This window comes from Cavia porcellus, unplaced genomic scaffold (assembly GCF_034190915.1).
Source record: "Cavia porcellus strain 051 isolate PalLab524CR breed Dunkin Hartley unplaced genomic scaffold, mCavPor4.1 scaffold_4, whole genome shotgun sequence".
Lineage (NCBI taxonomy): Eukaryota > Metazoa > Chordata > Mammalia > Rodentia > Caviidae > Cavia > Cavia porcellus.
In genome coordinates, this window is record NW_026947487.1 from 106,440,521 (window position 1) to 106,462,213 (window position 21,693).

General features: G+C 44.5%; 1 protein-coding gene across 11 annotated transcripts in view; it reads right to left on the minus strand.

Annotated features, from left to right (window-relative positions):
• The window catches only part of Wdr59 (WD repeat domain 59), a 96,438-nt gene that overhangs the window by 6,190 nt on the left and 68,555 nt on the right, over positions 1-21,693 (minus strand). For 10 of the 11 annotated variants that reach the window (XM_063247673.1, XM_063247671.1, XM_063247669.1 and 7 more), the window contains 8 exons: positions 21,151-21,284; positions 19,969-20,050; positions 16,799-16,911; positions 14,964-15,114; positions 14,788-14,860; positions 12,746-12,872; positions 12,030-12,172; positions 3,936-4,120 (listed from right to left, as the gene is read on the minus strand). In XM_063247673.1, the coding sequence (XP_063103743.1) occupies positions 3,936-4,120; positions 12,030-12,172; positions 12,746-12,872; positions 14,788-14,860; positions 14,964-15,114; positions 16,799-16,911; positions 19,969-20,050; positions 21,151-21,284 (1,008 nt within the window). Of the gene's footprint in view, positions 1-3,268; positions 4,121-12,029; positions 12,173-12,745; positions 12,873-14,787; positions 14,861-14,963; positions 15,115-16,798; positions 16,912-19,968; positions 20,051-21,150; positions 21,285-21,693 lie in introns of those variants that run through there. The other variant, XM_003472113.5, reaches the window with a different exon arrangement.

Sequence of the window (21,693 nt, forward strand, 5' to 3'; positions counted from 1 at the left end):
AATTATCTCGGGGTAGGGAGGACACAGAGATCAAGGGAGGAGGGAGGGAGCTAGACCCTGCCAGGCCACAGCCCCAGTGACCCACCTTCTCCCAAATCCCATTGCCTATAAACTCACCAGCAGATTAATCTACTCGCGAGTATCACACATCCATGACCCAATCATCTCTCCAAAGCCCCACCTATGAGTGCATGAGGCTTTGAGGACACGCTCACATGTAGACCACAACACTGAGGAAATGGTGTGGCTTCAGAGTCCAGGAGAGACTGAGACCCCAGGCTTACAGATAAAACCTAGGCTCCTTGGGGCAGTGTCCACGTTCACCAGACTCGGGCTCCTGCCTCTCCTGCCTCCTTGTCAGCCTCTGTTATCAGCTCCTATTCACTCTCCCCTCAGTGCCGGGTCTTCCTGTCCACCCCTGGCATAGCCCTTCCTGGGCCTCCCTATTGCCCCTCAATTGAAAACACCTTTTATTTTAAAAAATTCTTTTTTGGAGACAATCTTACTTTGTAGTTCAGGTCGGCCTGGAACTAGGGGGCCAGGCTGGCCTCAAACTCACAGCAATCTTTCTGCCTCAGCCTGCCAAGCGCTGAGACTACAGGCATGCAGACTGTAAGTGGCCTAAACCCTACCATTCAATATGTGCACATGTACCATCTCCCCAAGAAGAATGTAATCGTTATGCATTGCAAACATATACTAATAAAATTAAAATAAAAAATTCAACAATTAAAAAAGAAAAACATTTCAAACTTGCTCTGCCAAGTCTTTTTTCTCTGGATCATCTCGGCCCTCACCAGCTACTCTTTCCTCTCCAGGAGGCCAGCACTTACATAAACACTTAACATAAACTTAGTATGTACGTAATGCTTTATGACACAGTACCACCCCTATCAGCTTCCTATCCAAGCCCGCCTCCAGCAGGGCACAGCCCACATGTTTATGGCTCACCTTTGCCCACTGCTCACTCATTGCTAAACAACATGACGAATAAAACCAGGTCCTCTGAAGTTGAAGGAAAAAATTCCAGATTGGGGGCCAGGGATTTAGCTCAACAGCATAAGCGCTTGCCTAGCAAGCTTGAGGTCCTGAGTTCAATCCCCGGTACCAAAAAAAACCACAAAAACCCAGATTGGTGATACTACGATGATCCAAATTCGTCAGTATGACAGAACACCAATGGGGCAAATTTATTTCTGACTCTAACAACACTGGCTTGCTTCTAAGATGAATGAGAAAACCAAAGTGTGTTTTATCACCTGGCATCTGGTTCTTTGGTATGTGAATAATACCGACTGCTGCCCCTGGGATGTGCACTGTGTGAAAAAGGAAGCCACAGAGCAGCAGTACAATTTATAATCCTGTTTCTGAACTACTTTTCTACAGTGAACAAAATCAACGTTTCTTCGTTCTGTTGCACGGAAACTAAGGATGGCTCCCCCCACCCTTCCGCCCAAGGGGATCCTCATCTTCTTCAGACACAATGACTGATTCCTGTCCCTTACGCTCCTGCTGCCTTAAGCCACCGAAAGACACTGGCTTGCTCCTCACTGCTGCCAGCCCATGGAGGGAGCCACAAATAAGGGGCACAATGCCCAGCATGTCAATGTGCCAAATTCAGCCCGAATGCATTTTTATATTAAATGAAAGTCAGAAACATTTTTAAACAACTGCAGATTCTATATGGTGTCAATGAGAAAAGCATCACACCATCTGGGTTTTGGGCATTCTAGAGATGAGAACACACACTCAACCTGGTCCTCACCTGGAGGACTTGGCCTGTTCTCTCTAGCACACTGACTGAACAACCCATTGTTTCTATTGCACAAATAAAAGTCTGCTGGCCCAGTTTTCCTTGCTGAGCTCAAAGACACTTTGAAACACAGTTTATAACCTTTTTACTAACAAACAAAAGGGACCTAGGCATTTGTAATAATCCATTCTGAGACTGAGTGCACAGGACGACAGCTACCATCCAAACCATATTTTCAAATTCGAATTTTTTTAAAAATAACTTTTGTTCAGGCAATGTAGAAATTCAAAAGATATTCGCATATTGAAAGAAGACATTATGGAATGTTTTAAACTTAAAATTGCCTCATACTCTCCAGGAACATGTTTCTGATTTGAAAGATAATGATAAACTAAGAAAAACATCCCATTTTCGATGGGGACCCACAGGGACAGATTTTTGCATTAGTCTGAGCAGTAGGGAACAGGAAAAAAGATTGTTCTCTGCAATATGAATTCACTAAAGTGACACAATGGATCCTTGATCTCTGTGTCAATCAGTTAACTTATTCTAGGGTCACTGTCACAGAGCCACAAGCCAAACAAGGGAAGAGAGGGCTCAACCAGATTGGGAAGTCAGGGGTCTCTCTCCTCACCCTGGCTGCTTACCCCAGCACCTACACCCGGGTCAGAGCCCAGTGTTAAGTCTTTGGTCTCACTGCAGGACCTAAGCCCTTTACCTGTGTAATGGTGTCTGCATAGGGGACGAGTATAAACATCGTCTAAACTGATGTTTTGATAATGTTTAAATGAGTCCAACTTTCATTAAGAGTTTAACATAATGACCCAGGACACACCTGGGCAACTCTGTATACACACACACTTGTAAAAAGTTATGCAAAACATTATTTACCTTAACTATGTTAAGGCATCCTAATCATTTCTCTCCTACCTTATTTCATTAAGGGCTGGTTTTTATCCACAGCAGTGATTTCACAATCCATTAATGAGTCCTGACCTGGAGTTTGACACACAGTGACATACAACACTACTATTATGGGACACATGGTTATTTCTATTCCTTAAGTTAGCCAATTTGGAACTGTAAAATTCTAATAGGGATTTCAACAGAAATGAAGAGGATTTGTCTTTTCTGCACATAAAAAGGTGAAGAGTTGAAAATTATTCTAAAGAAATGGTGCAGACATAGGACTTTGGACCACAGATAAGCCTGGGTGATATTAGCAAAGGAGCCCAAATAAGAAGAAGGTGCTCCTGGACCTCCATCAGTCTATACTGAGGCAGAAGGGACTTTCAGGCCAATGCTGCAATGAAATCTCACCTTCCTTGTGTTACAAAAAATAATTATAAGACCCTTGGAACTGGGCAGAACCTTAACTGTCAAAGTCTACTTCCTCCTGTCAGGTGACCAAAGTGAATCAACATTTCCTTTAAAAAGCAAAGTATCAATTTTAGCCTATCCAAAATAGCTAACTTCAATCATAAGTAGGGTAAAAAATGATTCACCTAGATATACTTTTTTAAAAAAAAACAATTACTAGAATTTTATTAGTCAAGGGAAACCAGTTGGAGGTGAGATAAAAAAATACATCTTAGAAATCCTTCAGTACATCACTGTTTACATTTCAGTATCCTATTTCAGATGGCCACTGCCCATCAGTTTATTAAAGGCTAATGCCAGTGTCTTCTGAAGCCCCACGTGTCATGGGCTCACCCATCGATTACATTCTATCCGCTGCTCTGTGGCTCAGGAGACTCTTTTGTAGCTGCCTTGTCTCTACATTGGCATCAGCAGAGCCCGCTGGTGGCACACGTCTCTCACCTTAGGTGGTTGACACTGGCTCTGCAGGCAGGTGCTTCCTGCCATGAAACTCGGCGCTGTGATACCTCAACGGACAGAGAGTCCAGCTCTGTGACCCTGGCCTCCCCTTCAGCCAGTGACACCCATACCAGGGCAGCCAAAGATAAGAGACCACAAAGGCTCCCAGGGAGCATGCAGCGGTGGCGACAGTCTCCAAAGGGAACCTGCTCCCATGCTGTAGGGATGAGCCGCATCTGGAGACTTCCTTAGCACGGTGTTTGGTGGCATTTGCGGTTCCTCTGGGATTTCCACCAGGCTCAGGTCTGTAAGCTCAGAAGGTGCTTTCCAGCAGGCAGTGGCACCCACACCCCGTGGGACACACCTCTTGGGTCCGGAACCACTCCATCATGTGGCTGGTGTGGCCACCATGCCCGCAGGTCAGGCAGAAGTTGGACGACCCACGCACAGCCACGTGGCAGATGGCGCACTGGAATGTGAAGCCTTTGCAGATGGCACACTGTGTGCCGCGGACCTCACTCCGGCAGTGGCTGCAGTACACGCCGAACTCTGCAGACGGGTGGAGACGGGCAAAACGAGAGGCACTGTGAGATTGGCTCAGACCAAGGAAACTGGGCACTGTCAGAAGGAACAACAACCGCCTAGCGATTGTGTCAGGCCAGTGGTTCTCCTTTCCCTCTCTCTGGTTTTTGAGATAGGGTATCCCTAGGTAGGTCAGGCTGGCCTTGAACTCCTTTCTTTTTTTTTTTTTTGTCTTTTTCCTTTTTATCGGTACCAAGGATCGAACTCATGACTGCCTGCTTACAAGGCAGGCGCTTATGCCGCTGAGCTAAATCCCCAGCCCCTGAACTCCTTTCTGCCTTAGCCTCCTTGTGCTGGGATATTATAGCTGTGCATAACCATATCTGGCACTTTTTAAAAAAAATAGCAGAAGGGCTAGGGATTTAGCTCAGCAGTATAAGCACCTGTGTGGTGAGTGCGAGATTGTGAGTTCAATCCTGATAACAATAACAACAACATAAAAAAAAAAATAGCAGAACTACTTCTGCAGTGCAGCTAAGTCTCCTAATGTGGAGCCACTGGCACTGCAGTGGCAGGGCAAGGACGGAGGGGTGGCTGCCTGTGGGAACCCATTGTCTCCTTTGGCCCCACAGCTGGCAGGGGCCTGGCATGTGGTTCACTGAAAGAATGGAACAGCTTGAAAACATTTCAGGAAAAAGCATACTGGTAAAAGCACTTGACAGCCTGCTTTCCTTTTTTTTGAGATGGGGTCTCAATAGGTTGGCCACCAATGCACTGTGATCCTCCTGCCCCAGCCTCCTGAGTGATGAGAGCACCTGGTTCAGCCAGTCCACCTTGCGGCCTGCCTCCCCAGTGGTGGGAGGTGAGATGGCAACATCCGAACTGTTCCATCTCTCTGCCAGGCATGGGTCCTACTCTTTGGAAGAGATTATGAGGTTCAGCCCCCCTCTGCACAACCCGGATCTGCTTCAGTCCTCAGCATGAGCCTTGGCATCTTCAAAACGCAACCCCCTGGGGCCCAGCACTCTGCTGACCCCTTCCTGGCTGCACTTGGCCTGAGATCAACCTGAAATTACACAGCCAGCTTTATTTATTTATTTCATGGTACTCCCTCCATTGAACCCAGGGACGTCCCACTGAGCTACATCTGCGTCCTTTTAAAATTTTTTATTTTGGGGTATGGTTCTGCTTAGTTGCCTAGGCTGAGCTTGGCGATCCTCCTGCCTCAGCTTTCTGGGTGCTGGGATGACAGGCATGCAATACTACACTTAGCTTACAAGACCGACTTTAAAATCACTTCTTTACAAATGTCCTCAACTCCTTGTTCCTCCTCCTGCAATGCACGAGCTGGCAGATGTGCAAGTCTGTGTCCCCTGCCCACTGCACATCTGTTCCGGGGAGCCAAGTGGCCCTTGAGGAGGGCCTGCCATCAAGAAGTGCGTCTCGCTTCACACGACCAGTGACACTGTGTCTCACTTGTTCCCATGGGGCTGTCCCTCTGTGAGCTTCTCTGCATGCCTCAGCGCTCTTCTCCAGCTGTCTCTCACTTCCCTGAGGAACCAGAAGTCCCTGAATGGGAGCAGGGACTCCTTCCTCTGCCCGCTGCCACCTCTGCAATCGCCCAAACTTGGTTCCTCCCCTCTGTCCTTCCAACAGGGACACTTTTTATAACAGAATACTAAGGACTGAATAAAACTCATGAAAAAAATTTAACTATGGCCAACGGTCTATTTTCTAATAGATATGTTGCTTAACTTTCTCCACCTCTAACCCTCATTTTAATGGGAGATACATTTTTAATGTGATAAGCATATTCACTTTTTTGAAAATAAACACATTCATTGAGAGGGGAGTATTGGTACATATACATATCACATCTTCATCTCTCCTACAGACAGACTATACTTATGTAAACTGAAGTGAACATATCTTGTTCTAGTTAGTCTCCCAGAAGTCAGAAGGAAAACATCCAAAGAAAGACCCTAACGTAGAGTATAACACTACTTCATCAGGAAGACTTAGGAACAGCATTTCCGTAGGGACAGTTCTTTACTGACTGACCTTAACTACACTACTGCTCAAAACAATGGCTGAGTGTCAAACAAACTGCCTGTTCACAAACAGTTATTTGCAGAGGTTCAATAAGAATCTACCTCCTTATCATGATACAAATGGATAAATTAAGTTTATGGCTAAGGTCATACTCAAAAGGTCATATTTGAATCCCAGTGTCATTTAATTGGGTTTAATGAATCATTATTAGGAGGAGAAAGAGGCTTTATACACAGACATAAAGTCTGTAGATCCTCTCAGAAAACTATTCTTGGCCTTAGGACTCCTAGCCTTACATGAGCAGAGCTGTCCTGGCTGATAGGCCAGGAAAAGTGGCAAACTTGGGGACAGCAGGTAAGAGGCACAGTATTGGTTTTCAACTGAAAACTAGCAGAGGAGAAATGGGTTATGCTTGGCCTTTGACAGACAAATAATGAAGAGCGATAAAAGACTTCAGAGCTGGATGTGGTGGTACATGTACCTATAACCCCAGCATTCCGGAAGGCTGAGGCAGGAAGATCACAAACTCAAGCCCAGCATGGGCAAATTAGTGATTTAGTGAGAACTTGTCTCAAAATAAAAAAAGGGCTACGGATTAATTCAGTGTGAAAGCCCTGGGTTAAACTCCCAGGAGAAGGAAGGGGAATAGGAAGGGGAAGGGAGAACTTGTTTTTTTTTTTTACTTTTTCCTTTTTATCAGTACCGGGGATCGAACTCACAACTGCCTGCTTACAAGGCAGGCGCTTATGCCGCTGAGCTAAATCTCCAGCCCCGGGAAGGGAGAACTTGAAACACATAGAATAATCAAATTATGATTCTGAGGTTTTACAAAGCCTCCAGACAGAAGCTAACTCCAAAGGCAGGTGACACCAGTCAGTTAACCATGCACCAAAAGGGCACAAATGTAAATAAAACTAGCCAAATAAATAAGACATTAAGTTTAAAAACGGAACCAGAAAACAGCTGAACAAAACTGAAATGGGCAGATCTGCATCGCTGAGAAAGGAACTCTCCCCATGGGGAGGCTGAAAAGGCAAAGCACTCCCCTCCTTTGCCACTGCTATGACCAAGCATATCACACACACTGCGTGGGTGGAAAACCAAGAAAACAAAAACCAACTTAGATTTTTTAAAAAAGGAATAGTCTGTCTAGCATTATGCTCTCCAAGTAAGTGAAGGCTTGAGCTCCTAAATGAATGTAACCTCCTGTGTGTGAGAACATTATCCTTCAAATTTGCTGTGGAGAAGCTGTAGATCCAGGATGACTCTTGCAGGGAAGAAAGGCGGGAGAGAAAACCACCACAGTTCATCCCTACGGCCCTGGAGCCCTGGGAGTCCTGGGCAGCTTTTCCCAAACCCAACAGCCAGCATGGTGGTGATGCAGCCTGTAACTTAGGACTCAGCCTTGGCAGCAAGACCCTGTCTCAGAATTCTTCAGAAGGGGTGGAGATGCAGCTGAGTGGTAGTAAGCTTTGACTAGCATATATGGGAGGCTTGGGGTTCCATTCCCAGCAATGCATAAAAGACAAATTAAAAAGCAAACAAAACATGCTGCTGTGTCCCAGATTTGGAAAGCCAAATTCCTCTAAAGTCTGGATAGGCTACACGGTAAAGCTTTATTGATAAAAGGTAGCTTTCTTAATGTTTTTGTCTAAAAATCTCTTACAATCTTCCTGCCTCCTTTTTGAAACCTTGTGATGTGTGTGAGAGAGAGAGAGGCAGAGAGACAGACAGAGAGACAGAGGCAGAGAGAGAGAGAGAGAGAGAGAGAGAGACAGAGAGAGAGACACAGAGACAGAGAGAGAGAGGGAGAAGGCTGTGAGCTCCAGGTTGGCCTTGAACTCATGAGGATCCTCCTGTGTCAGCCTCCCAAGCACTGAGATTACAGGCATGTGCCACTACACCCAATTTACAATATTATTTTTATTTCTATAGGATGTACTATTCATTCTTGCTTTTTGTTTATTTGTTTGTTTTAAAATGAAACAGTTGGGCCAGGGACACAGCTAAGTGGTGCACAGACTGCTGGCAAACTCAAGGTCCTGAGTTCAATACCCTGTACCCACCAAAAGGAGGAAGGGAGAGACTTAAGTTCAGGCTGTCCTTGAACTTGATAGGTAGCCTAGGCCTTGAACTTGGGATCCTCCTGCCTCCACATCCAGTTTCATGCTATTAATCCCTGACTATCATTTAGGTTTGCATGGGTTTATGCTTCAAACACTGATGGGATTACAGACTTCCTGCTCCCACCCCAAACCACACCTATGTCTCAGTACTCCCACAGAATTAAACATTTGGTGTCAGTAAGGGTTAAACTGACTGATCGACTGATACCTCAGTTCTCTGCCTCTGTGATTTATGTTTTCCTAAAAACTAATTTTAAAAGACAAATTGTTCCAGACTATCATTAATCTCTTCCTGATACACTTTCCTGTAGCTCTGAAAACATATGTTGCTCAAACGCCATTTTGTATCTTTGAATTTCTCCAAGTACATGTACTAAAATACACCATATTAAATTAATCTTTGTTATTTAATGTCTAAATGTGGGTACTGCTTCATTTGGTTTTTCAAACTGAACTATCTATACACACAACTTGAGTCAAGAGCCGAATGACGGTGCACATCTGGAATCCCAGCACTTGAGAGACTGACCCAGGATTAGCACAAATCTGAGGCCAGCCTGGCTACACAGTGAGTTCAAAGCCACCCTGGACTACACAGCAGGACTCTGTATCAACTCCCCACCAAAAGGTCAAGTAATTCTACGCATCTTACAACACCCAGCTTTCCCTGATATCTCACACCTCATTACTCCCTAGAAGAAATCTTTTCAGTTCATTGAAATGTTTCTTTTGTTTTTACCTTCTTATCTTGAACCAGCCTATTTCTGAAGTTATTCCCTAGGTATAATTTGTACGCACTACCTACTGACATGGTTTTCCACAGTAGCCACTCCTTTGCCACCCTGACTTGTCTCCCCAGCCACACTCCCCACCTGCTCCTGGTCCTCCCCCCAGTTCTGTTTTGGCTGAGTTGTGTTCTATTTATACATTATTCACCCAGGTAAACATCATTCACCTATGTACTAAGACACTTTTCCTTTCCTGCACATTTTGCTTTTCCCAGAATTAGTAACTGTCTCATTTTTTATGTGCTTAGTTTGCTATGTACTTATCAATAATTCATCCCCAAACTCTCCCTCAAATATCTGATTCTTCTATAAATACACTGAACACAGCAACAGACTAGGTATGTTATTTTCAATCTGCTGTCGCTGGAACCAAAGTCCCTGTGGCCCCAGTGGGGACAGGGCTGTCTATCCAGGGCTGCCACAGTAACGCCTCCATCAACATCTGACCCCTTCGCTTCCTGTGCTTAATCTAGTCCTCCTTTTTACTTCAGCTAAAGGGCCACTTTCACGTGTGCTTGATGATCAGGGTTCAGAATCCAGCAAGGCTCATTTTCTAGATAATTTTGGAGATACTGGTACACTCTCTTCTAGTTTCCAGAACTGTTCCTCAGAGGTATGATGCTATCCACTGTCCTCATCCTTCGTACGTGACCCGTTTTGTCTCTGAAAGCTTCTGAGGTTGCCTCTGTCTTCCTGTCTTCCTCCCTTCATCACTGTGGGGACTTGGTGACCCATTCATCATAGGCAAGTGTCCACCTTCTCTGGGGAATAAACTTCCAGCTTTCTGCTGGGGTACAGGAGGAGTGATACCCTGCTCTGCAAACTAGGTGGGGAGACCTGGGCAGACTAAAAGCCTTCAAATAAAACCCTGGCTTTCAATCCCACCTTCAAGCCCCTCCCAGAGGGACCGGGGACCACTGCTTCCTGAACTGCACGGGGATTCTGCAGCGGGCCTTTGTGCTTCCTGACTGCTTGGTCAGGCTTGGCTTAGCAGGCCCTGTAAAACCAGCCACCTAAGAGCCCACATCTCACTGAAGACGCTACTTCTCACACAGTGACGCCTTTTCAGAAAAGCTCTGTACAGACACTTGGGTGAGTCTGAGGACTGAGGTGAGTCTGCCACTCTCTCTGGCAGTCTTCCATTCCTCCTTTTCAAAAAATCTTTTTGCTTAAGAGAACTCACACCACAGTCTAGCTTTTCCTCAAACTCACTGGTGTCTCATTTGGTGGCTCTATCTCTGGCTCTTCCCCTTGGCCCTGGCTCCAGGCACTCACTCCTATCAAGACACAGGCAGGTGGGCGGCCAGGCTGTCACCCGGGCTCACTCCAAGCTGTGTTCTCACCTCTGGCTCCCAGGTAAACCCAGCCATCTGCCCAGCTCCGATGCAGGCTCCTGCTCCAGCTCTTCCCAAGCCCCACTCGTATCCCACAGCCCACAACACTTCTGTGGTGCCTACCTCCTGCACCTCTGTAGACCCCAAATTAAGCAGTCTTTTCTCTCTTAGAAAACAGTAACCTGCCCGGTTACTCCAGTAGGAGATCTAGCTATCAGCTAAGCTTTGTCTTCCTTCCTCAGTCCTATGTCCAATTTATTAGCTAGTCACGCTGAGCCGACCTCTCAAATGTATTTTTAATCTACTCATCTCTCCCCTGCTCCAGGAACGTCCTCAGAGCAGGCTGCCGACCTCCAAATGGTCTTCCTGCCTCTACTCTGCCTTCCTGCAGTCCTTCCTTCCTAACAGCCCAGGTGAACCTCCTAAAGGGGAAACCAAAGCGTGTTGCTCTTCACGTTTTTAGGGTGTTGCTTCTCAATACCCTCTGAAGCTTGTTATTGAAGTTAGGATACAACCCCAGTTCTTCCCCACAACCTACAAAGCCTTGCCTGCTATGGCCCTAATATCCTATAACCCAGGGTTTTCTTGTTTATGCTACTATTAAAACATTTTACTAATGTTTTTAATTGACATAGTTTTGGGGTACAATGTGGCGCTTCACACTGTCCACTAATACAATGTATAATGATCAGCTCAGAGTAACTGGCATATTACTTCAGACATTCATCATTTCTTTGTGTTGAGAACATTCAAAATCCTACGAGCTATTCTAAAATACTCAGTTAATTATTTCCTACCACAGTTACCCCAGTACGCTACAGAACATGAGCAGTTATTCCTCCTGCCCAACGGCAGCTCTATGCCCCTTCTCTCTCCCTCTTTATTTTTTTATGAGATAAGGTCTTCCTACCTAGCACAGGCCAGCTTGAATTTGCTATGTAGCCCATTCTAGCCTCCAACTCATGATCCTCCTGCCTCAGCCTCCTGAATGCCGGGATTGCAGGTGTGTACCACTGCGTGCAGCTACCCACTCTAATTATATTCCATTCTTCTCACTTGCTGTGCTCTAGCCACTGGCCTTCCTTTAGCCCTCCAAAGTGACGAGTCACTTCTCTGCGGGCTGCAGCCCTACACACAGTGCTGCTCTTCCTGCCACTCTGGCCGGTGGCTCCTTCTCATCCCTTGGATCTCAGCCCCTTGGCACGGCCTCCCCAGTACACTCCAACCATCTCCTGGAACCCTCTCCTCCCTTCTCCCTGTCCCAACACCAGTTTTTTCTCTTCTTTAATATTTCTTGTGATTTGTAATTACTTAATTTTTCCCCACTCGGCTATCAGCTCTACAAGAGGAAGGAATGCGTGAGCACTGAGCGGGGCTTGAAATGCATTAGCCAAGTAAGTGAACAAACAGCTCTCCTTCCAGCCAGTTCTGGGCCTCAAACTACTTCTGTTCCAACAAAAAGTTAATCTTGCTATGAAATGCAAGGGTTTTCAGAAGCTCGAAAGAGATTCAAGATGCTCCAGAAATTTCTGCTGATCATGAAAAGCTGAAACTGCATTCCAAGTCTGAGGCTATGACACATGAAATGACAGAACCTTTCAGCCAGGGACAGGAAAAGGAAGAAATTCATATTCACCGATCCCTTTGTGAGGATCAGGAGGACAGGACACAAACTTCAGCACTTCTGCTCGTTTCTCTCTCAGACCCCAACGGTAGAGGATTTCTCCATAGCATTTCTTAAAGTCATCAAATTGCTGGGTGTTGGCAGGGTCCAGAAGCCTGAATGAAATTGAAAACATTTCTTATTAGTTCCTTAAAGAAGAAACAAGCTCAAGCTGGGTGTGGTGGTGGTGCAGGCCTGCAATTCCAGCACTCTAAGCGGCGTGCTGAGGCATAAAGATTGTGTGTTCAAAGCCAGCCTGGGCAAGTTGGTGAGACCCTGTCTCAAAACTAAAAAATTTAAAAAGGGGTAAGGATGCAGTTCAGCACAAAGGCACTGGATTCCATCCCTGGGTGGAGAGAGGGGAGAGAGGAGAGACAGAGAAAAAAAAAAAGAGGATAGAAAGTGAAGAAGAGAAAGAAAGTAACAGGAGAGAGGGAGGGAAAAAAGCAAAAAGCTTGTTACCACATGGCACTCAATATTATCTTTGTTAAAAGCAAGAGGCCTGCTTCTGGAGAATCCAGTTCTGGAACTGCAGCTAACCCCCAAGGTGACTACCTTTGATTTTGTTTATTTATTATTTATTCTTTAATTTTTTTTTTTTTTTTTTTTTTGGTACCAGGGATTGAACTCACAGCCTCACGCTTGCCAGGCAGGCGCTTATGCCGCTGAGCTAAATCCCCAGCCCCTACCTTTTATTTTTGTCGTGTTGGTCGCGCTCTCTCTCCCGAGGGTCACTGTAGGTGAGGCTCCCAAAGCGGAGTTCTTCTGGAGAAGACTCTCCCCACGGGGAGGACACGTGCTCAGCCTCTCTCCCAGCTGCAGAAAGCAAAGGGGATGGGAACAGGGGCATCAGAGAAGGCATAAAAACCTCACACTACAGGGTGTGTGCAACTGATTCCCTAGCAGAAAAACAGACCAGACTGAAGACTGAGAAACATACCTAAACAGAACTCTTTGTCCAGGTGTTATTACTAAGGGAACTTGGTACTAAGCACACGTAACAATGAAGCAAATTATGGTACAGTGATATAGAATGTTACGCAGTGATTACTTATAGACTTAAGTGACCTGAGAAAATGTCCTTGATAAAATTAAAATAATATGAAGTGGTACATACAGAATAAATACCCATGCACATGTGTGGACATACATGCACACTCTCACATCCAGATTGGAAGAAAATGTTCTAGAATTGTTATGGTTGGGATCTTTCCAGAAAGGCTGAGTTGAAGGCTTAGTTACTGACAGGATTCTGGGAAATGATTAGCTCATGCGCTTTCTCACTTCATCAGTGGGCTAACCCACCAGTGAAATCATCATTTGTGGCTTTATTAGGAGGTGATAGAAAGAGGTGGGGTCTAGATGAAGTCATTGGTTCACAAGGGTGGGACCTGGGGACGAAATCTGGTCCATGGCCTCTTCCTCTCTGGATCTCTCTCCCTAGGTGTCTGAAGCACCAATGTTTCCCCCACCAAGGTTTGTTTCTGCCTTCTCCAGGGTGCTAACAGCCAGCTGACCATGAACTGAAACCTCTAAAACCATGAGCCTAAATAAACCTCACCTCCTCTATGGTATTTGTCTGTCACAGCAACAGAACGCTAACCAGCATAAGAATGTCAATGGATGCTACTCCTAAGTGACAGATAATAATTACTATTTTCTTCTCTAACACTTTGTTTGTTTGTTTTTTCCATTGGGAATATTTTTATTTATTTATTTTTTAGGAGTCAAGCTCTTACTATATTGCCCAGGGTGGTCTTGAATTCATGAGCTCAAGTGATCATCCTGCCCTTCTCTACTGAGTAGCTGGGAATAGGGGGAAGTAACACAGTGCCTGGCTCATATGTAAGCTTTATAATCAAGAAAATTAAGATCATTTTTGAAAATGAAATTTCAAAAACCCAGGAAACACAAAGGTATCTATTCAAGGAACAGACTTTATGGCCAGCTGGGATTAGAATCAGCTTTATTTTCTGAACTCTATTTCTTTAAACTGAAAACAGCCAGGAAAAGGGCACATGAAGAAAAAAGAATCATGGTTAGGTTTCTGGGGTGAAGTATAGTGAGCCTCACCATCAATTTTTCCTGGTTATAAGATGCAAAGCAACCCAGCAAAGTACAGACCTTTCAGGCGCCGGGGATTTAGCTCAGCAGCATAAGTGCCTGCCTTGCAAGTGTGTAGTTATGAGTTCGATCCCCAGTATCAAAAAAAAAAAAAAAAAAAAAAAAGAAAATGGTCCATTCAACTTGCAAGGCCAGGCCTTCCTGGCAACAGTAAGCCTATCACACTACACTGAGAAAGAAATGAAAAACAAAGGAAAACGTGGAGAATATGCACAGGCTAAAGATTATGTAATGGTTTAGGCCTGGTCCCAGAGCCTCAATTGCTCAGACGCTGGGCTTTTCGGAAGGCGAGTGAACTTGCTGTTAGGAGGTGGCCACTGGGGTGTAGGCTGGAAGGGTTTCTCTCCCTTCTCAGCTCCTCTCTTCTCTCTCTGCTCCTGGCCAGCACAACAAGAGCAGCTTTCCTTCCACCATGCCCTTCTTGCCATGGAGTCAGCTGATCATGGACCAAAACTATGACCTAAAATAAGCCTCTCCTTTAAGTTACAAGCATCGGGTATTGTGTTCCAGTGACAGGAAAGTGACTGAGACAGATTATACATACACGACTTGCACATAGCATCTAGAGGACCAATACCCAGCACAGGCAGCATCATTCCAAACCAACCTATGTTCCAGCCACCGGTGCTGAGGCCTGGGTCTGACATACTGGAGCAGGATCCCGAGGAGGTAAAGCTGGGCTAGGTGGGAAGGGACACACAGGACCAGCATCAGAATGTGGTTGCACATCCAAGTTTACGTTATGGAAAACAACAGGTGCAAACCCAAAAGGCACATACTTACATATCGACTGTGGGACACCATGAGATTGGAAGTGCGGTTAGGAAAAGACCCGAAGGGGTTTGGCAACCCCTGAGGCCGAGACTGGGCTTCGAACACGCTGCAGAGCATCGCCAAGGTCTGAACATCCCGGAGCCGGCAGTAATGCGCCAACCTGAAGATGCGGGCATGAGGAGAGTACAAATGAAGAGTGGGATAGAGGGAGGACAACAGTTATAGTCACAGCGGACACTGCCACGTGGCAAGATGTGCCTCAACAATCCTTCCTGGAACTGGGGCTTTTGGATACTGCATCTGACTACTGTGAGTCTGGCTACAATTTTTTTTTGAATAATGGGTACTGGAAAATTACAAATGGACTAAGTATCTATTCTGAAAACTCTAGTTGGCACCCAGACTTGGGTGCCGACTTAGATGCAGCTTCCCATGAACCACAGACTAGCCAGCCAGACGTCTGCGTGAGCAGTAAACTGCATGCTCTCAGCCAACCCTGGGGCAGACACACTGCTCTCCAGGCCACTCCCACATGTGCCATTCATGTGACCTAAAGCCTTAGGTGCTCACCCAGAGAACACCAGGCCTCTGCAGAGGGAGGCGCAGGCCATCCTCTGTGCAGGTGGAATAATGAATATGACTCCTTTCATTTCCATTTTTCCAGTACTAAGAATTGGACTCACAGACTCATGCATGTTAAGTAAGCACTTTATTGCTGAACTATACTTGCACTCCTTTTTAGATTTTTCTTTTTTAAATTTTGAGACAGAGGATCACTTCATTGCCCAAGCTGGCCTTGAACTTGAGAGCCTTCTGCCTCAGCCTCTGGGATAGCTGGGATTACATGCAAGTGCCATCACATCTGGCACACATATGAACTACTAAATAAGATCGACAAACAAGATTTGTATCTTTTAGGCACTCTAGTCCCCTTGTCTTTCAGGACTACTATGCTAGACTGTGAGTTACAGTTCAGGAGGTTTTTGCCTCTATCACAAAACAATGTGCCTTCCTAACACTCAGTGCCTAATATTCGTAGGTGTTTTCATATACACTATCGCAATGGAGTCTTGTGTGAATTATGTAAGTTACATTATCACCTCTGCATTAAGGATGAGACAACGGGACAGGAGCAGATGTCCCAGGCCTGGCCTCAGTAAGCAAGAAAAGCAAATCTTGGGGCTGGGGATTTAGCTTAGTGGCATAAGCACCTGCCTTGCAAGCAGGCAGTCGTGAGTTTGATCCCTGGTACCGATAAAAAGGAAAAAGCCAAAAAAAAAGAAAAGCAAACCTCAACCTGAGGGACAGGAAGGTCCTTGCCCAGACCCTGAGCCTTGATGCTCACAGAGAGCCAAAAGTCTTACTGGTGGTGGATTATTCTGCATATTATAATTATAACTCACAATATTTCAGTGCAATAAATCGAACACAAACTCAATGTTTTCATGAGCTGCTTAAGAGGGTGAAAAGATCTTTGTGTTGGGAGAACACAAACATCAACACGCAACCCTCTGATCTGTTACCAGGGACCAAATCCCACTGCCAAGAAGAAACTTCTCATCTCTAGCACCCTGTGATCTACAGACCAACGCATGAGTCTCTAGAGACACAAAAGCTTGCATGGTCGCAAACCCTTGCCATAAGCGACAAATATGGCTATAGTTCCTCCTGCTCTAATAGTTCATTCTGCACAGAGGTTACTTCAGAGCCCAAAGAAAAGGTCCTACTTCTTCCTCTCGTTTCTCAGGCTTCTGTTCTTTTTTCTTAGGCAGTGACATCTCATGTATTTACAGACCTACAATTGGCATCACTCATTTCCCTCACTTTTAGTTCTCAAAACGTACAGGGACTCCAGCAGCTGTCGTCCAAAAGGATGCCGTGCCCAGGGGGTTTCCAAATCTGGATCAGATTTCGGACCAAGGCAAAGGTCTGTAGCTACCGCAGCCAGTGACCAAACCTGGAGAGATGGAAGAGAGACACTCAAGGACAGGAGGACAGAAACAGAAGTTAAGAAAGGTGTCACTTGTCCTCCATCTACAGCCAGAAGTCTGGCATCTGAAAGGCACCCAAAGTAGGAAGCTTATAGAATTTTAGGTCCTGCTCAGACCTAGTGAATCAGAATTTGCATTGTAAACAAGACCCTCAGGGGACCTGTGTGCACTAAAAAGTCAGAGAAACATTAACTTTAAATTTTTTGTTAAGAAAACTTCAGGGAAATGACACAGTGTAAAATCACTTTGAGGGATTAACTGTTCAACCAATAGCTCATGATGTTTTCTGTTGTTGATTAGTGAACTGGCTTGGCAAGGAGCAAAGAAGTGCTTTCTGTATAATGTCTAAGATCTGTCCTTCCTTAGCCAAAAAATAAAAAAGTACTGTTTTCATTACAAAAGTTTTCATATATTCTCTGTAGTTAAAAAAGGTTAGGCCAGGGGTGAGGATATAGCTCAGTGGCATAAGTGCCTGCTGGCACGTGCAAGGTCTTGAGTTCGATTTCTGGTACAAAAAAAAAAAAAAAGAGTAGGCCAGGACTAAACAGATGTGGCTTTTTTTGCGGTCACCACATTTAAGGAGTATCTCAAACTTGAAATCTGATGGGGTTTGGAACTGTCAGCAAACACTAATGCCCAGTAAATGTTACACCCAAGGCTCATGCTAAATGCACCACATCATAACCAAAGCCTCCTCCCCCTAATACCTTTAAAAATCCAATTTTGGTAAATCTTTCACAACAGCAACACATCACTGTATACCCACTAACCGATACACTATCCTAGATTTTGTGTAAAGCTCAACAGGAAAAATACACGAATTTTGAATCAAGGAATTTATGATCTAAGAAGAAAAAATAAGCAAAAAAAAAAGTGAAAAGAAATATCAGACATGCAAGATCAATGAAATTATGCAGGGCCAGCATACTTGAAATACAAGTATTATTTTAAAGAGAAACTGGAACTTTGCACTCATTTCTAATCAGTGACCCACAGGAATGGTGAAGTTAACAGGTTTCTGCGAGAGGTCAGGTTTTCCACCCTGGCCGATTCTTAGCCATGTTACTGCTTCCCTTCACAACAAATATTTCCTAAATATCTTCAACAAAGTGATGTTTGCTTTTATTTCTGGAGCTTTTAAAAAAACAGTAAACACCATCTTCAACACAGTATAAAGAACAACAACAAAAAATTCTTCAAGTGTCACTAATGCCATTTCTTGTCCCTGTAAACAGGATCATGGCACGAAGGACGATCATCTGAACAGCAGCAGTCGTTGTACACACAGCGGCATTTCCCTGCCACCAGCTTCTCTGATGAGGCTTCAGACACTGTCTTGTTAGTTCTCAGAGTGAGATTTGAGGCTCCCTTCCATTCTGGGTCAAGCACCCTAAGGTTCCGAAAGCTGAGGGAGCCTCCCGTAACAAAACAGTGCTGGGCCGGCCTGTCTAAAGCCACGAGTCTTCCCACTTCACTTGGCCTGGCCTGGCCTGGTCTTCCAAGTCAGCTCTGCCAGAAAAGGACTGAAAACTCCAAAAACAAAAAACTTAGAGAAGTAGTTTTCCTCAGGAAATGATTTTTTCAGACATGAGCCCTGGGCCCACCTTACTATTTGCATTCGCCAATCTTCTAGACAACCTATGAGGAAATTATTCTTACAGTTCTCATTTTACAAACACACTCCAAGGTGAGTCTAAGAGAACTTGCTTCTGCTAGGAAGCCAGTTGCATCTATGTCTTCTGCTATAAATTCTGCACTGTTGCTATTAGCCCAAGTTGTTTTTTTTTTTTTTTAAACTCATTTTTTATTTTTTTGAGACAGAGTCTTGCTATGTAGCTCAGACTTGCTTTGAACTCACAAGAATCCTCCTGCCTTAGCCTCCTGAGTGCAAGGATTACTGGCGTGTGCCGCCATTCCCTGCTCAACTTACTTTTTTTTTTTTATCGGTACCGGGGATCGAACTCACGGGTGCCTGCTTGCAAGGCAGGTGCTTATGCACTGAGCTAAATCCCCAGCCCCTCAACTTACTTTTTTAGTGTTCATAAAAATTAATGGCTGGGGCCTTAAAACACAAAGAAAAGGCTTGGCGCTGATATGTTTGGAGAGTTATAGGGCAAATTACTGAGCTGATCGAGCAATTGCTAGTAATTTCCATTGCTCAGTGTAATTCTCACACTGAAGAATGAGTGCGGTAGCAACAGAAAGTAGGTTTGTGGGTGCTCAGGGCTGGGGGAACAAAGTATTGAGGGGTGACACTCGGGCACAGGGTTTTTGGGGGGGTAATGAAAATGTTCCAGAGCTGTTGGTGGTGATGGCTGCACCACTCTGAATATCCTAAAAGTGGCTGACTGGTACATTTGAAATGGGTAAATTACATGATATACAGACCACATTGCAATAAAGCTGTTTAAAAGACTTACGGGAGCAGCCTGCTTTAATATACTGCCACATTCCTCCAAAGATGAAGGCAATTTAAATTTTGTTAAGACTAAATCATACTTTAAAACTGAACATCTCTTGCTAAAGGAACACTTTGGTAAATATTTTATGAAATATTCTTTAAAGTTTAAAAAAAATAAAGAATTGAGGGGCCAGGGATGTAGCTCAGTGGCATAAGCACTTGCCTGGCAAGTGCAAGGTCCTGAGTTCAATTCTTGGTACCAAAAACAAGACAAAACAAAACAAAACGAAGAATTGAGGGTGCAAATGGTAGAGACACAAATATTACCAAATTTATGTATGTAACAATCACTGGGGTGCTGGAATAGAAGAGAGATATAGTAAAAAAAAAAAAAAAAATCCAGTAATTGTTTTAGGATCTTTGCAACTAAGTATTGTACACATAAGCAAAATATCCAGGGGCTTTGGGAAGCTGTTCTAGGCCTAGAGGTTGGTAAAGAGAAAGGGAAAGGAACTGCAAAATAAAAAATGCATCTTGAAATGTTGCCGATCCGTAACTACCAAGTGAAAACAACCTGTTCTTACAGAAAACCCAGAGCTCCACCCAAAGGGATGCACAGTACCTGGATAAGATCCTTCCTCCCAACAAGCATGGCGGAAGTGGCGTTCTTCTGACATGTTTCCTGAATATCATTCACGTTCAATCTGAAAATTTTCAAAAAGAGTAAAAAAGTTTCTCTCCACTCAAACTCCTTAAGTCCCCACTAAAAACTGCCTCTCTGGTTGTCACTCCAAGTGTTTTATTCTGCACTGGCCTCAAGCTCCTGTCCATCTGACGTGGGGGAGAGGCTTAGCTAGAGCTGAAGTTAGTAGGGTTGTGGGTTCCTGCTTGGGGAAGGTGAAATTCCTAACCACTATGAAGTTCAGAAAAGAGGCCATACTCACACAGTAATTTTCTAACTAGCTTTTCTGTGGCATTCTCAAGGTCTAAGGGATTTAAGTATGGGTAACAATGACTATGATTTCTACACCAAGTGTACTGTGCTGTGTGTGTCCTACACAAGAAATCTTTTTATTATGTGTTCAAGTTCAGGAAGGAAGGACTGTGGGGAACCACAAGCTGATGTTGCTCACATATCTCCCACTTCCCCTCAACTATAATAGCTGTGCTTGGTCTGTTTTACATGCTAGGTGTGGGAGGCTGAATTCTAAAATGCTCCCCAAAATTTCTGCCTCTTGCCATATACACCTCACACAATCCCTTTCCTCTGAATTCAAGTGGGATCAGTGAATACCGACAGGAAAACACACATCTGATTGTATTACTAATCAGTTGGCTCTTAATTTGTTCCAAGGCAGTATATGCTGGGTGGGCCTGACCTAGGCAGGGAGGCAAGTGAAGGGTCTGTAAGCTATTCCTGTGGTATCAAGGAAGACAACATTCATAGAAGCCTTCTACAGATGCAAGAGTCAGAATTCTAACAACGGAATGAGTTCAGAAGAGGACCCTGAGCATCAGAAGAGACCGCCATTTGGCCAATTTCGTGATTTCATTTGGGTGAGACCTATAGTGAAGGCACACTCAGATTTCTGATCCACAGAAATTAAAAGGTAAGAAATGTATGTTGTCCAAAACTGATAAGTTTGCAGTAGTTTGTGATGGAGCAACAGAAAGCTAATACATTGGGCTTCTCCTAAAATTGCTTTTGAAGAAAACATTCTAATATTGGGGGGAAAAAGCCCAAAATAAAAAGCTTTGCCAATCCTAAGAAATAAGCACAGCATAATTAAAGTCTTGAACTTACATGTACAGTTCTCCTAAAGACTTGTGGACAGGAAGGAGGCATGAGATATCCTGGATGACGACCTTCCCAGCAGCCTTGATGGGTCGATTGCCAGAGTCTGAACCCTCGCGCTTACTCTTCCACCGCCTTGATTTCTGGGGGAGATGTCAAGAGGTAACTAACTGGGACTTTGGAGGTGGAAACCTATACTTGTGGAGGTCATCATATTTGCATCATTGGTAATTTGCAGACTTTAAATTATGTCATCAAAAATAAATAAATAGATTACATCATGCCCACAATTACAAGAATCAGCATCTGTAGGAAACAGAAGGATGACAAAGGGCACTGAGCACTTGAACCAAAATCCTAACAGGAAAGCAGGCATCTACTGCAGGGCTATCTACACTCTGCAGACGCTCAAAAATCAATACCAGGAAGCCAGAGTTAATGAACTGATTTTAAAACAGGATATAAATAAGTTAGTAGAGATCCCCAAAATGTAGAATGAATTAATTTCAAGGTTGAGTTCAGTACTAGGTTCAAAGTTCTTGCCTGAAACTA